Here is a 13,975-nt window from a genome sequence, read left to right as displayed (position 1 = left end):
TCTTCTGTTGATATTCAAGTATGCGAATCGGGCACGTTAGTAATGGAATCATCTATAAGTGATCATAGAGCTACTTTTATCTCGCTTTTCTCTAATATAAACTACAATCGCTCTTACAAAAGAAAAGTGTGGGCCTATAAAAATGCGGACTTTGGTAAATTAAATACTTTGATAGAAAACTGTAATTGGGATAAAATCATCAATGAAGCTGATACCATAGATTTGGCCACTGAAAATTTCACATCTGAATTTCTCACTTGTGTTCGAGAATGCGTACCGGAACAAACAATCACAATCCGCCCTCGTGACAAACCATGGTTCGATTCTTTATTAAGGAAAACAATTAGAACTAGAGACCGTCTTCATAAAAAAGCACATAAAACTAAAAGAGAATCTGATCGGTCTGAATATAGAAAGGTACGGAATTCGGTTAACAATATGAAGAAACATGCTATGGCTAATTATTACGACAATATTGAAACATATTTAGAGGACTCAAGTAAGAATAATAATAAACTTTACTGGAAATTGATGAAGGATTCATTCAACATTAAACTATCTAACGAGATACCACCTATTGAAATATATAATGATAAAGGTGGTAAAAAGTTGGCTTACTCTGACTTAGACAAAATTGAAGCCTTAAATTCTTATTTTTCATCTATTTCTACTATTGATGATACAAACGAAACACTACCAAACATGTACAGTCTATGTAGTAGCACATTTTGTAAAATATCAATTGAAGAACACGAAGTATCAGACATTATTTCAATACTTCCCGTGAACAAAGCTATAGGTCCCGACTGTATAAGTCATAAAATGTTAAAATCTACTCTTCAGTCTGTTGTTAAACCACTCACTATGTTATACAACAGGTCCCTGTCAGATAGAATATTCCCATCTTTCTGGAAAATAGCTCATGTTATTCCTCTTTTTAAAAAGGATGACCCCTCTTTGGTTTCAAATTATAGACCTGTGTCGCTGCTATCCTGTGTTAGTAAAATTATGGAAAGAATTATTTTTAAACATGTATACAATTACTTTCACGGTAATAATCTGTTTTATCGATATCAAGCCGGTTTTTTACCCGGACATTCTACTGTGTATCAATTACTAGAAACATATCATAGTATTGTACAAAATATTGATGAAGGAAAAGTATGTTGTATGGTTTTTTGTGATTTGTCTAAAGCATTTGATAGAGTATGGCACAAGGGTCTCATTTTTAAATTACAAACTTATGGTTTATCCGGAGATATCCTCCAGTGGTTTTCTAGTTATCTAAGTCATAGGTCACAAAAAGTAATGTATAAGGATTTGTTCTCTTCGAAACTTGATTTATATGCAGGTGTACCACAGGGCTCTGTATTGGGGCCACTTTTATTTCTGATATATGTAAATGATGTTGCTGAAAATATGATGTCCATGTGTAGATTGTTTGCTGATGATAATTCGCTTCAACAATGTTCATATAATATTTTAGACATTGAATACAAGCTAAACCACGATTTATACATTTTAGAATCATGGTCAGATAAATGGCTTCTAAAATTTAACCCATCTAAAACAAAGGTAGTCTTCTTTAACACAAAGGCCATTTCTATTATGCCAAAATTATTTTTTAAAGGAGATAGGCTAGAATGCGTACCAGTCCATAGACACTTGGGTTTATTATTGTCACAGAATCTCAGCTGGTCTGCATATATTGACGGTATTGTAAACAATGCATATAAAAAACTTGGGCTTTTGAAAAAACTTAAGTTTAAATTGAGTAGAAATAACCTTTCAAAATTGTACACTACATTTATTAGACCAATGCTCGAATACGCTTCTGTTGTATGGGATGGGTGCTCTGAACAAGATTCTGAAAAGCTGGAAAAAGTACAACTAGCTGCGGCTAGAATTGTCACCGGACTTCCTATTTTTGCATCTACAGAAACACTTTATTTAGAAACTGGTTGGGAAACTTTAAAATTTAGGCGTTATGTTGCAAAAATGTCTACTATGTTCAAAATACATAAAGGGACTGTCCCTGAATATTTAAATAATATTGTACCAAACAAGCATGGAAATGTATCAAAATACAATACCCGAAATAAAGATCAATTCATTATTCCAAGATGTAGATTAGATCTATTCAAAAAGTCATTTGTGCCAGACGCCGTGAAGCAATGGAATTTATTGAAATTAGAGACAAGAGAAGCCATCTCAATTAATTCCTTCCGTAAAAACTTAAGAGCTTGTACAAAAATCATCAATCCGCCAACATATTTCTCTTTTGGTAAACGCTACACAAACATAATTCATACTAAACTAAGACACAACTGTTTACTTAATTATGATCTATATAAACGCAATATTATAAACAGTCCTCTTTGTTCCTGTGGAAAGTACGAAGATGTTTATCATTATTTTTTTGCTTGTACAAAGTATGCAAATGCTAGAAACAATCTTTTTAACCACCTGTTCATGCTTGAAGAATTGGTTACAATTGACACTAATTTACTATTATGGGGTGACAGAGATTTGCCTGTATCAATTAATATTAATATTTTTGCTGCTGTCCATAGATTTATTACTGAAACATGTAGATTTTAAATTGATTTGTAATTTAATTGCATCACTTGAAAATATTATAATTATTATATTTAAATGTATTTTTTGCATGACATATTGTTATATTTATGGAGAGGAACTTGTAAGTTGCAAGAACTTGTTTCCAATCCATTTGACTCGTTCAATAAAATATGTTCAAAACAATTCGTAAACATCAACTGCGTTATACTATGCTTTATATATATACACCAAGATTTCTTTTAACTAAAACCTAGAATTCTCCTTTGGGTTTGACTTCTCTTTAACTTTAATTTTGCATAGTTATTCAAAATTCAAAAATTTTCATAAATTACATGGACATTTTTCATTTTTTGTATTGTTGATATACCGACTTCCTTTCGAATTTTATTATATTCAATTTGTTAATTTTGAATCTACTTTGTGGCACAAAATTAACACAATATGTAAAGATTAGGGGTGTACAAGGCAAGGACAATCCCCCCGCTCTGAGATATTTATCAATTTTCAAAGCTCATTAAAGATTAATTTCATACTCATTTTTAAGTCTTTTTTACCATTATGCAGAAAGAAGCTTGAATGCTTGATCGATCTATTCGTTATTTTCAAAAACCAATTTTTAGGGTTATTGTACACCCATTTTCCATTATACAGACTTGCACCAACAGCAAAACCTATCAAATTTATCGCGATCTTTTAAAATCTTCTTTAATTATGGACATGAAGCAAAATATCGACGTTTGTACATGTAATAAGCATGGGGTTCTCGATCTATATATACATATGTAGCTATCAAATTTGTAAAATTTATGGACTCAGTGTCAGGGATCCTAGCGTTAGGGTGGGGATTCTATTGGTCATATAGTGAAAATGCATGAATAATTCAATTTTTTTCTGCTCCTGAGTTTTAAAATTTTAGCATTAATAACCTGGAGCCCGTTTTACAAAAGAACTTACGACTTAAGACCAAATTTCATTCTTCGTGTAACTTTTTAATTAACATTATATCGAAAAGTATTTTAAACTGTTTAAAAGGAATGTGGTTAGATATATTTACATGAGCAATTTCAAAGAGAATGATTAATTTTGCAAAATTTTACAATAATCTGAAGTTTTTGGTCTTAGTCGTAAGTTCTTTTGTAAAACGGGCCCCTGGCCCCTGAGTCTGGGGTTAATGATGGAGTACGTTTTGGGTTGCTTTGACTATAGATGAAAATACATTATTTCTTTGAAAATATTCTTCTCCGCTCGTGGGTTTTAGCAAACACCTAAGTGCATAGTTTTGATGAACAAGGGTGTCTTTGTTAAAATTGTGAATTAGAGATGCTGATGTTAGTCGGGGCTCTATTAACAAAATACTTGAAAGATCTAATGAATCTCAAAAAGAGATAATAAATGTCGTTTCAAGACCATATTTATTATGGTCAAAAATAGTTCGGACGATTATGTCAATTTATCGGCCCTTTATACTGCTATACGTATCCTGCCTTGCATGTACAAAGAAAACTGAGGAAACCTTATTAACATTGATCGAACATCGTAACACAGGAAAAGGCACTGCAACTTTAATTTACTGTTAAATTTCCGACAACTGAAGAAGCCATCCAAGTTAATTGAATTCGTCTGTATGGAAAAACGCATGCATTTCCTGGCAAACTTATTATCAAGACTTGTATAAATAAAACTAAAAGGATAATGAAATTCCTAAACTGTTAACTGTAAATTCTAAAACATGTCCAAAATGACATCTAGAATGTTTTGAAAAACGCACTTTAAAATACTACAGTTTAAAGAGGTGGCACTTTGTTGTTTTTAAAGCCATCAGATCCAAGAATCCAATTCAATCCTTTTTCGTGTAAATGACAGAATTTTAATACAGCCTTTTCTCAAGCTCAGAGGTTTTTTTTCCAATCCTGTTTCAAACATGACATATATGTGCATGATCATTTGCGCAATGCAGAAAGTGATATAAAGATTATTGATCAAATTCTTTTTGATGGAAATGTATTTCAGTCCTCCTTCTTTATAGCCATCTTTCCACATTTAATTTATACATGTATATACAGTCAAACCTTTTTATTTCAAATTTAACGAAACTGAGATAAAAATTTTGAGATATCAGAGGATCAACAAATCATGAGTTAAATACTCAAAATTTAATTGGTTGCAATTTCAAATCACTTTATCATATCCCCAGTATTCAAGGTATCCATGTGTAAGATTCAACTGTACACTGTACATATTTGACTTTTACACACCTGTTTCATAAAAATAATATTTGAATATAACATTAAGTAAAAACAATCTGAAGAATGATATGCACAAGTTTTTAATTATTCTAAGTGTAAATTTATTGGAAAAAAATACGACAATAATGCATTTCCATTCATTCAACATCCATTCATTTCCGTTCACTCAACATTCACACAAATAAATATGAAAAATGTAACATAAAATATACATGTATTTCACAATGTAATGTTTATCCCCCTCACATCTTGCAGCAACATGGAATGGTCATCACTGAACACTTGAGCTTGGTGCTGCTTGGTCTTTGAATCGATGTCATCCAACTATATTGTCATTTCACAGTACACAGCACACAAATATAAAATCTGAATTGAATACAGAGTCTATAGAGAGCACAGAGAGAAAAGAGAAAAATCTAAATTTCAAGAAGTGATCTCCCTGGTGTGTTGCTGCAATGTTTGTTGTTCACGTTACAAGTGCAGTCAATTTTCTGGAGGACTTCTTCATCCTGGGAATTCTTCAGTTTTATTTCTGCTGAGTTAGAGTATTCGCAAGCCTGTAAAAAAAATACAGATGATAGTTTTTTGTTTTTTTAAAAATATTGTATAATTTTTCTTTCCACATCAAAAAGTGCGCGCGGCTAAATATATGTAAACTACAGATCTGAAACAGAAAATAAAGCCATGTGTATTTTGACTGATGTGACCTTGAGCCTTAATGTGACGTTCACATCTAATTCAAAATCTACCATACCCTGATGACAATCAAGAGATTTAAAAAAATATATTTATTGAACAAACAAAAAGGTATTCCTTTGTAAGTCAAAAAATCAAATTTTTGTTTCACCTTATTTTTGAGAAATAGCAACTTTTGCAAAAAGCCAGTACCTCCTTATTAAATTCTCAGAAATAAGAAGCGTGTCACCAATAAATAGAAGTGTGCCTCCAAAAACACAACAAAATATGTGAACAAAATATGTGATGGATATCACTGACAAATGAATCTTTTTGTATATTGTCATGAAGTAACCCTTAAAAAAATTGTTTAATGTGTGCTTGCATGTCTATTACTTATATCCACCCAACTGTATTTCCATATTGAGCCATAACAATCACAATTTATTAGTTTACATTTGCTACTCAACAGATAATCAGCAGTATCAGTCTATTATCATCAAATCTTAACAAAATCTGCTGCTTGCAGAGATAAGAAAACATTCTAAAATGCCATGGATTTATTTCCAATAGCAAATAATATACAAGTTAGTATTATTTAATCTATCAATCATACATGCTAGACTTATTCTAAAAATGCTTGTGCATCCTTAAATTGGCTGTATCAAAAGCCACTTGTGTGCACTAATGAGAGACAAATTGAGCATTTTTCCAGTGAACAGTTTTATTGCCCTGAAATCAATGAGTAACCAATATTGGGGACCAATCACAGGCCATGTGCTATTTCCTGGAGTGACCACTCCTTTATACAGCATTCACTGAGGCTAGTGACCCCCCATAACGAGGAAGTCATCTCCCTCAGAAATCGACCTGTCTCGTTGTGGAGATCTACTGGGTAATTTACAGGCTGACTGGAGTTCTGTTTAGGGGACATTATAAACATTCATCATCTAGAATTTGCTGTCTGTGACAGTCATTCTGTAATCAGTTATTAATAAAATATTGTGTTTAAAGAGATCATAATAGTTTCCCATCTATACGTTAAATCCCATAATGCTCTTCCTTGTTTTAGTGTAATTTCAGTCAATAACATAATCTATTTTAAGTAAAATACTAATTTAAGAATCTTTTTTTTCGTAATAGCACATTTTCAAAGTGCAAACTAAATTTGAAAACAGCTTAATTTATTAAAGTTTACAAATGTTTAATTTCTGAGGGTTTTTTTTCCACACAGGGGGGGGGGGTCAAATTTATTAGCAAATTTAAAAAAGACAGCTACTTTTCTGTCACAATTTAAAAAGATTATTTTGCTCATCATCTACCCAGTAGTTACATGATTCATGAAAACAATGAAAAATTAAAAATTCTATTTGATGATGAATCACAACATAGTATATCTTCAATCAACCAAGAAAAGACCCCAAGATATCCAGGGTAAAATACCTTAAGATAAGTGGGTGGGACTTTCAAATTACAATAACATATCCTAGTTTTTGAGATATCAGTGTTAAAGATAAAGAAGTTGAACTATATATTACTATTGTTTTGAACATACATGTACTTCATTGTATAATTAATACAAAAGGATTGGTTACAAGTTTTTAAAACTTAGAAAAAGATTACAGTGGACCTTCAGATATCCGGACGCCAGATATCCGGATGCTTCAGTATCCGGACGCTTTTTCATCAGAACAGAATTTCAAAATGTTATTATGTCTTATTTAACTGGTGATTCAGGTATCCGGACGCTTCACATATCCGGACAAATTGACTGGGAACCAAAGCGTCCGGATAAATGAGGCTCCACTGTACTATTATCTACAATTAGGGCTAGCAGTGTTCTAGTGTTCACCTACCATTCCATAGCCTCATCTAGCCCCGTGCCTTTAATGGCTGACGTCTTGAAGATCTGGTATTTATGTGTAGTAATGGAAGTCAGGCCTAGAGCACTAGCGACCTCACTGGGGGTCATGGCTCCTTCAATGTCTTGTTTGTTAGCAAATATCACTAAAACAGCTTTCTTTAATTCATCTTCCTGTAAAGACAGTGAGAAAAATAAATATTAAAGAGGAAATACTGTAGCTCCAAAATATTTCATCAATTATCATAATTAAAAGAAAAAAAATCGCATGTTTGCCATGATAGACCTGCATGAAATAACTGCTATACAAGGGATGTGAGATTTTATCAGTTTCCCGATATATCACGATTTTTTACTGCGTGATACTTATCGTGATACCGAGATTTAAATACCGGTATTTAGGTACATATTATAAAGTCCAGAAATTATTTATTCTTTTGTTCAGTCTTTGAAACTACAATTACAGAAAGTCTACAGAATGTTGAATAAGGTAAAAAGAACAGCATCTTAGCATCCAAACATGCCAAATACAATATTTATTATGTAAATAAAAATTTCAAAAAAGTGAAATTTTTTGTTTTTCTAGCATATTTTTAGGGAAAATAATGAATATTCATTTAAAATCATTGTAAAAATTGCTTGTAAAAATATGAATTATATTATGATAATCGTGATATCTTGGGACAAAAATCGTGATATATTGCAATATGAAATTTTTGGCAATACTCATCCAGATCCCTATGCTATATGTTGCATATAATTTTGTTCCTGTTTTATTCTTCAAAAAGTATATATTCTGAATATATCTAATGCACCTAGATAATTTTTCACAATATATATTCACTTGTCTTTATTTCATTTCCTTGATTTTGACAGTAGTGAAATATTGGAGATGAATCTCACCTCTAACATAGAAAATAATTCTTGTTTGGAAATTCCCATTCTTTCTCTGTCCATGCTGTCTACTACATATATGATAGCATCTGTATTGGAATAATAACATCTCCAGTATGGCCTGAAACGGACAATAGAGAAGGTAAATATGAAACAGGAAAGACAACTCAAAACTAAAACAAATTCTGATGAAAGTATCAAATCCTGACTTTACTAGCAAAATTAAACATTTGTACTCATCATATTCATGATGCTGTATAGTAAAATGTGTGTTCATCTTGGCATATTCAAAATTTAAAGCAAAAGTAAAGTCATAAGCTATTAATTTGATTTTGTTGCACTGTTCCTCCTTGCAAATAATCACACTACAATTTCCTCTTTGACCAGTGTCATTTGTTCAGTATTTGAATCATGTTAAGTCTATACTGCTTTATAAAAATTAACCCAATAGTCCCATTTAGTGTCCTTTTAATGTAACTGTACAAGGCTCTAAGAAACTAAGAAGACTTTAGCTCAAACTGAATAAAACTCTGTCGAGAAACAGTCAAGAGCACACCAATGTCTAGAGTCTAAATGTTAAAATGTGTTTCATTGTGATATATTGTGATATACAGTGTGATATATTGTGATATACAGTATTGAGGGAAGAACTTTGATTTTTTTTAATAATTCTTAAAATGCTTAAGTGAGAAAATATTTCTTACTGAAAAATTTCAATTCTTTTTTTCCCCATATCAATCAGCTACATGTATAGGGATTAGAGAAGGCATCTGCCTTTCATTGATTGAAGAATTAAGAACACCTGAGAATGAATTCTGCTTACACAAGTTTGGATTAAGAAACACAGTTGATAATATTTAAGCTAATTTGATCTACATAATATTAGTGCTACAGGTTCATTTTCCTGTAATATGTGCCTGTATTTGCCTAATTAACTAATTAATTACCTAATACTTGTTTGTCCTCCCAGATCCCAGACCTGGAATTTCAAGTTCTTGTACTGCACAGTCTCCACATTAAACCCAATAGCTAAATTTAGAAACAAACAGTATCTTGAGTATTAGAAGGTATTTTGTGCATACATTTTTCATATTTATAGCTATGAACAAGCTTAATTTAATTGATTACTTGAAAAATCAACAAATCCTAGAAAATTTATGCTAATAAAACATATTTACATTGTAAATGGTGAAGGTGGAAATTTAATATATACAATGTATTTATCAAAGTTTATAATTGCAAAAAAAAAAAAAAAAAAAAGAATTCAATATGATTTCAACTTACTTGGAATTGTTGTGACAACTTCTCCAACTTGTAATTTGTATAGAATAGTTGTTTTTCCTGCACCATCTAACCCCAAAATCAAAATTCTCCTTTCCCTTGATCCAAATAGTCCAGAAAAGTAACTCCATATACCACCTGTTAATGTATAAACCAGTTAGTAATTTTCATTCTCTAATTGTTTTGTGTTTTCAAGTAGGTGTTTTTTATACCCCCACTTGAAAAGCGGGAGGGTATATAGTAATCGGTATGTCCGTCCGTCCGTCTGTACGTCCGTCTGTCTGTCTGTCCGTCGGTCTGTTACGCTTTGGGGTACCCATCTCTTATCCACAACTCCTCTCATACCGCTGAATGAAATTTGATGAAACTTTCAGAGAATCTTTATTACATATTGCCATTGTGCACCTCCTATTTTACTTTTTGATCCGACACATATTTTGGGTTTCCCACAGCAAAACATAGACACCCCCATTATATTCATATGGGAGGCGGGGGGTATCATTTAGTGAGCTCATTGCTCACAGTACCTCTAGTTTTACAATTATAAGAGGGGTGATCAAAAAGTTCGCGAACTAATTGAATAACTTCCAATAAAGAAATGATATAGGGATTCATCATTCAGTGTTGAAAATTTTTCAAAGTAGTCCTCTCCAATTTTAACGTGCATCTGCAACCATTTTGCCCATGCGCGGATCACGTGACATGCTCCTTGGCATTCTGTCACAGAGGCTTGAAATTTTTTCAGACACTTATATTTCTTACCATGCAAGTCATTTTTTTGCAGCAAAATCAGTCTATTTGTCAGAAATGGCCTAATCTCCACAATAGTATGGATGGATAATGATATCCTTTTGCAGAATAAGCATTACAGGTGACCATCAAAACCCAAGTCCTCTATCTTTTTAGTGTCGTTTATTTCATGTGGATAAAGTATGGGTGCCTTCACTTTATCATATCTGATATGTTTAAAGTCTAAAGTAAACGATATTTTAGGGATTTGATAATTATATTATTGTAAAGATATTCATCTATTTTTCTAACTGTAAGTTGGCGATCTTTCATATCAAATTGCTTAACAAAAGACATGTCTCTCTCCCAGTTTGCTTTCACTGGGCAACAGAACAAACATAATTTTTAAACATCTCCCTACCTTCACTTAAACAATCAACCCAATTAATGACAGTCTTTTGTCTTCGTAAACCGTATACAAATTATTATAAACTTCTACAAAGGAATTTTCAAGATATACGTTTAACTTCACAGCCATTCGTTTCTTGAATACGACTGAGTCAACCATTTTTTGTCATGAGCGACCTACCTTACAACGTCATTTTTACACTGTGACGTCACAAACATGGGACAAACCGTTTCATTACATTCTAGTATGTTATTCATAGAACATGTGTATGACTCTATGTGTGCCAAATTTCATTCTGATCTGAATTGTGGTTTTGTAAATATAGAGATGGTTCGCGAACTTTTTGATCACCCCTCGTACATAGTCAGACTGTTTAGTGGTGTTCAAATCATCATAATCGAAAATCAGAATATTTTTTGCATAATCCTAGCTGCAGAACTGTAGCGTCATGGATTTATATATTAGTCTTTGACCATAATGCTACAGATCCTGGAATGCAAAAAAGGTGCAATTTTCGGCGTAAGAATTCCTGCGCTCGGTTGAGAGAATTTCTCCACTTTCCAGCATAGGTCAATCAACTACCTTTTGCTCCCTAGTTCTGGACATTTTCTCTAACCACTGAATCTGTATATTCTAATTACTTCCCAGCTCTTTATAGTTGTCTCTACATGGGGATAAACTAGCTTGATTACAACTGTCTGTTGGGTTGCAGAATATTCAAATCAAGCAAGTTTATCACTTGTAGAGACAAATATAAGGGGTTGGGAGGTGGATAAAAGATACAGATTCGTTAAATAATATATCTAGAAATAGGGATCGAGTTAAAGGTAGTTGATTGACCAATGCTGAAAAGTGGAGAAATTCTCCCCAGTAGTGTGCAAAAAATCTTTGCTTTACAGGATCTGTAGTGTGATGGTCAGAGACTAATATATAAAACCATAATGCTATATGATTACAAATTTTTAATTCTGATTCATCAATCTGTTAATTATTATTTTATTTTACAAGCGTTATAGTTTTAAGCCAAATTTTTCAGCCACTGCTTCGCTATTAACTTATTTGTGTATCGTAATTGTGCAGATAAACAGACAATTGTTTTCCTAATCAGTTAACAAAGCACATTCCCAGGTATGGACTCTACAAAATGAACAAAGGACCAGCTGGACCACCACAGAGAGTAGTCATATACTTATTGAAATTGTCTTTTTACTAGACTTTTTAGATGTCCAATTATAATGAAAGGTGAAAATCTGGAAAGTGTTATTGCAAATGATCTGATTATACAACTTCATGTCAATACTAGCAATGGCAGCCTGCTCTGAAGCTTATTAACCATTGCCATTTTCTCTCTAATGAGTGTCAAACTATTAAATTGAGATTAACCCAATCTATTTCAAGGAGTAACATGCAAGCTTTATTTTTTTAAAAATGCATCGAACTGAAAATCAAATATTTAACCGTGCAATAATATTGAACAGTATCAATATTTCAGTGAATCGTTTCATCCCTTCTCGCAATGCAAGCTCTACAGACAATGCCTGGGCAAAGAGAAAATATAGACTTCCATATTGAAACAAATGATTTTTTCCCAGTAAAAGTAACTTCTGGACCGTGAATACATTGCTTGTTTGAGCTACATTTTCACAAGAATAACAACAAAAAGTTCAACAAAAAATAACTTCACTTTGAATTAGTGGATAAATTGCACCGGCATACATAAGAAGCAATTTAAGTTGGGGGGGGGGGGGGGAATAGCTGCAGAAATTTTAGCTCTTTGACCCTAGTGCTATACAGATCCCGTAATGGAAATATTGTGCAATATACCGCGCAAGATTTCTGTGCACGATAAGTGTATTCTCTACTTTCAAGCATTTGGGAAATCAACCATCTTTCTTTATTATACATGTACTGTATGCCTATATTTAACTTCCAGTGCCCGTGTCTTCCAAGAGATAATTCGGGTCGCACAGTAGCTAACATTATGGACACAGCATAAATAAATCAAATATGTTTGGTTAAATATCATGATATGTATAGTAAGATTCTCTGTTGTTTGTATAAATATACAGAAAATTTGATATTTACCCATTTCGAAGAAGATGTAGAAGATGATCGAATGATGTTATCTGTCAAACGTGTACACAATTTCTGCGCATGCTTAGATAAATAGTAGGTAAAGCTATAAGATTACTTTCGGACGAAGATATTGAAAACACGGACCCGGTGTCATACTTTGTTGATGTCTAACATTATTTATAATATTGCATAAGCTGTTATTACTTTTTGAATTATTGATAATATAAACAAATAAATTTAAAAAAAATCCCATTTTCTCTAGGTGTAGAAAATAATCTTATAATCGGATAAATACGGAAATCAGTGATTGTCAGAACCACGAATAAAATTTATTACTATCACTTTTGATATTATTTTGCCCCCGTAAACAATGGTAAACGAAGTTTTTGCTTTGTCCGTCCATCTGTCTAGCTGACTGTTGGTCCGCAAAAACTTTAACCTTCCCATAACTTAATTTTGAATGTATGGTGAGGCTATGGCTTTCATATTTCACAGATATATTCCTTATGACAAGACCTTTCTTTTGGTACCACCAAATTTGACCTCTTGACCTTGGAGTTTGATCTTCTTTTACTAAAAAATACCACAGTTTTACTTTGGCCATAAGACCATAACCTTTAAAAACGGTTGGTGCTAGGGCTTCCATACTTCTCATACATGTATGTATCCTGTGTGGCAAGACCTTTCATTGGATTCCAACAACTTTAACCTTGACCTCGGCAGATTTAACTACTTTTTAAAAAACTTTAACGTTGGTCATAACTGTTTAGCGGTAAGGGCTATGGAATTCATAGTTTACATATGTAATCCTTGTGAAAAGACCTTACCTAGGATACCAACAACTTTGACCCTTTAACTTTGAACTAGGAGTTTGACTTACTTTAAAAAAACCCCTCAAATCTTGGCCATAATTTTTGAACGGTTATAGCTGCAATAATGTAGCCCTCTCCGATTTTTTTTATCTGATATTTTCTGGAGAGGGCTACAATTCCATCGCATCTCCGTAATGGTGCAAATATATTTTTTTGATACGGGTGATTGGAGGCAAAATAAATTATTTTTACATTAAACTTACTTCTTATAAAAATTTTTATTCACTGTCAACAACATAGCCTGTTAAACTCGAAAACCATGTAAAATAAATCTGTGTCTTTCCCAGCTGCAATATTCAGCAGCCATGACAGTTCACGCGTGACGTAGTGAGACTTTCGCTTGAAATTTGGA

General features: G+C 32.6%; 1 protein-coding gene across 1 annotated transcript; it reads right to left on the bottom strand.

Annotated features, from left to right (window-relative positions):
• Positions 1 to 4,890: 4,890 nt before the first annotated feature.
• Positions 4,891 to 12,843, bottom strand: LOC134253921 (ADP-ribosylation factor-like protein 1). The gene is made up of 6 exons (XM_062736497.1): positions 12,761 to 12,843; positions 9,541 to 9,675; positions 9,204 to 9,285; positions 8,266 to 8,377; positions 7,358 to 7,536; positions 4,891 to 5,383 (listed from the first exon to the last, which is right to left on the bottom strand). The coding sequence occupies exons 1-6, from the start codon at positions 12,762 to 12,764 to the stop codon at positions 5,353 to 5,355; spliced, it is 543 nt and encodes a 180-aa protein (XP_062592481.1). The 5' UTR covers positions 12,765 to 12,843; the 3' UTR covers positions 4,891 to 5,352.
• Between the last annotated feature and the right edge of the window lie 1,132 nt (positions 12,844 to 13,975).

The sequence above is a fragment of the Saccostrea cucullata genome, unplaced genomic scaffold, assembly GCF_032062105.1.
Source record: "Saccostrea cucullata isolate Sc308-1 unplaced genomic scaffold, CSIRO_AGI_Scuc_v1 ctg194, whole genome shotgun sequence".
Taxonomy (NCBI): domain Eukaryota; kingdom Metazoa; phylum Mollusca; class Bivalvia; order Ostreida; family Ostreidae; genus Saccostrea; species Saccostrea cuccullata.
Note: the sequence above shows the minus strand (reverse complement) of the source record. Positions and strands in the feature narration are given on the sequence as shown.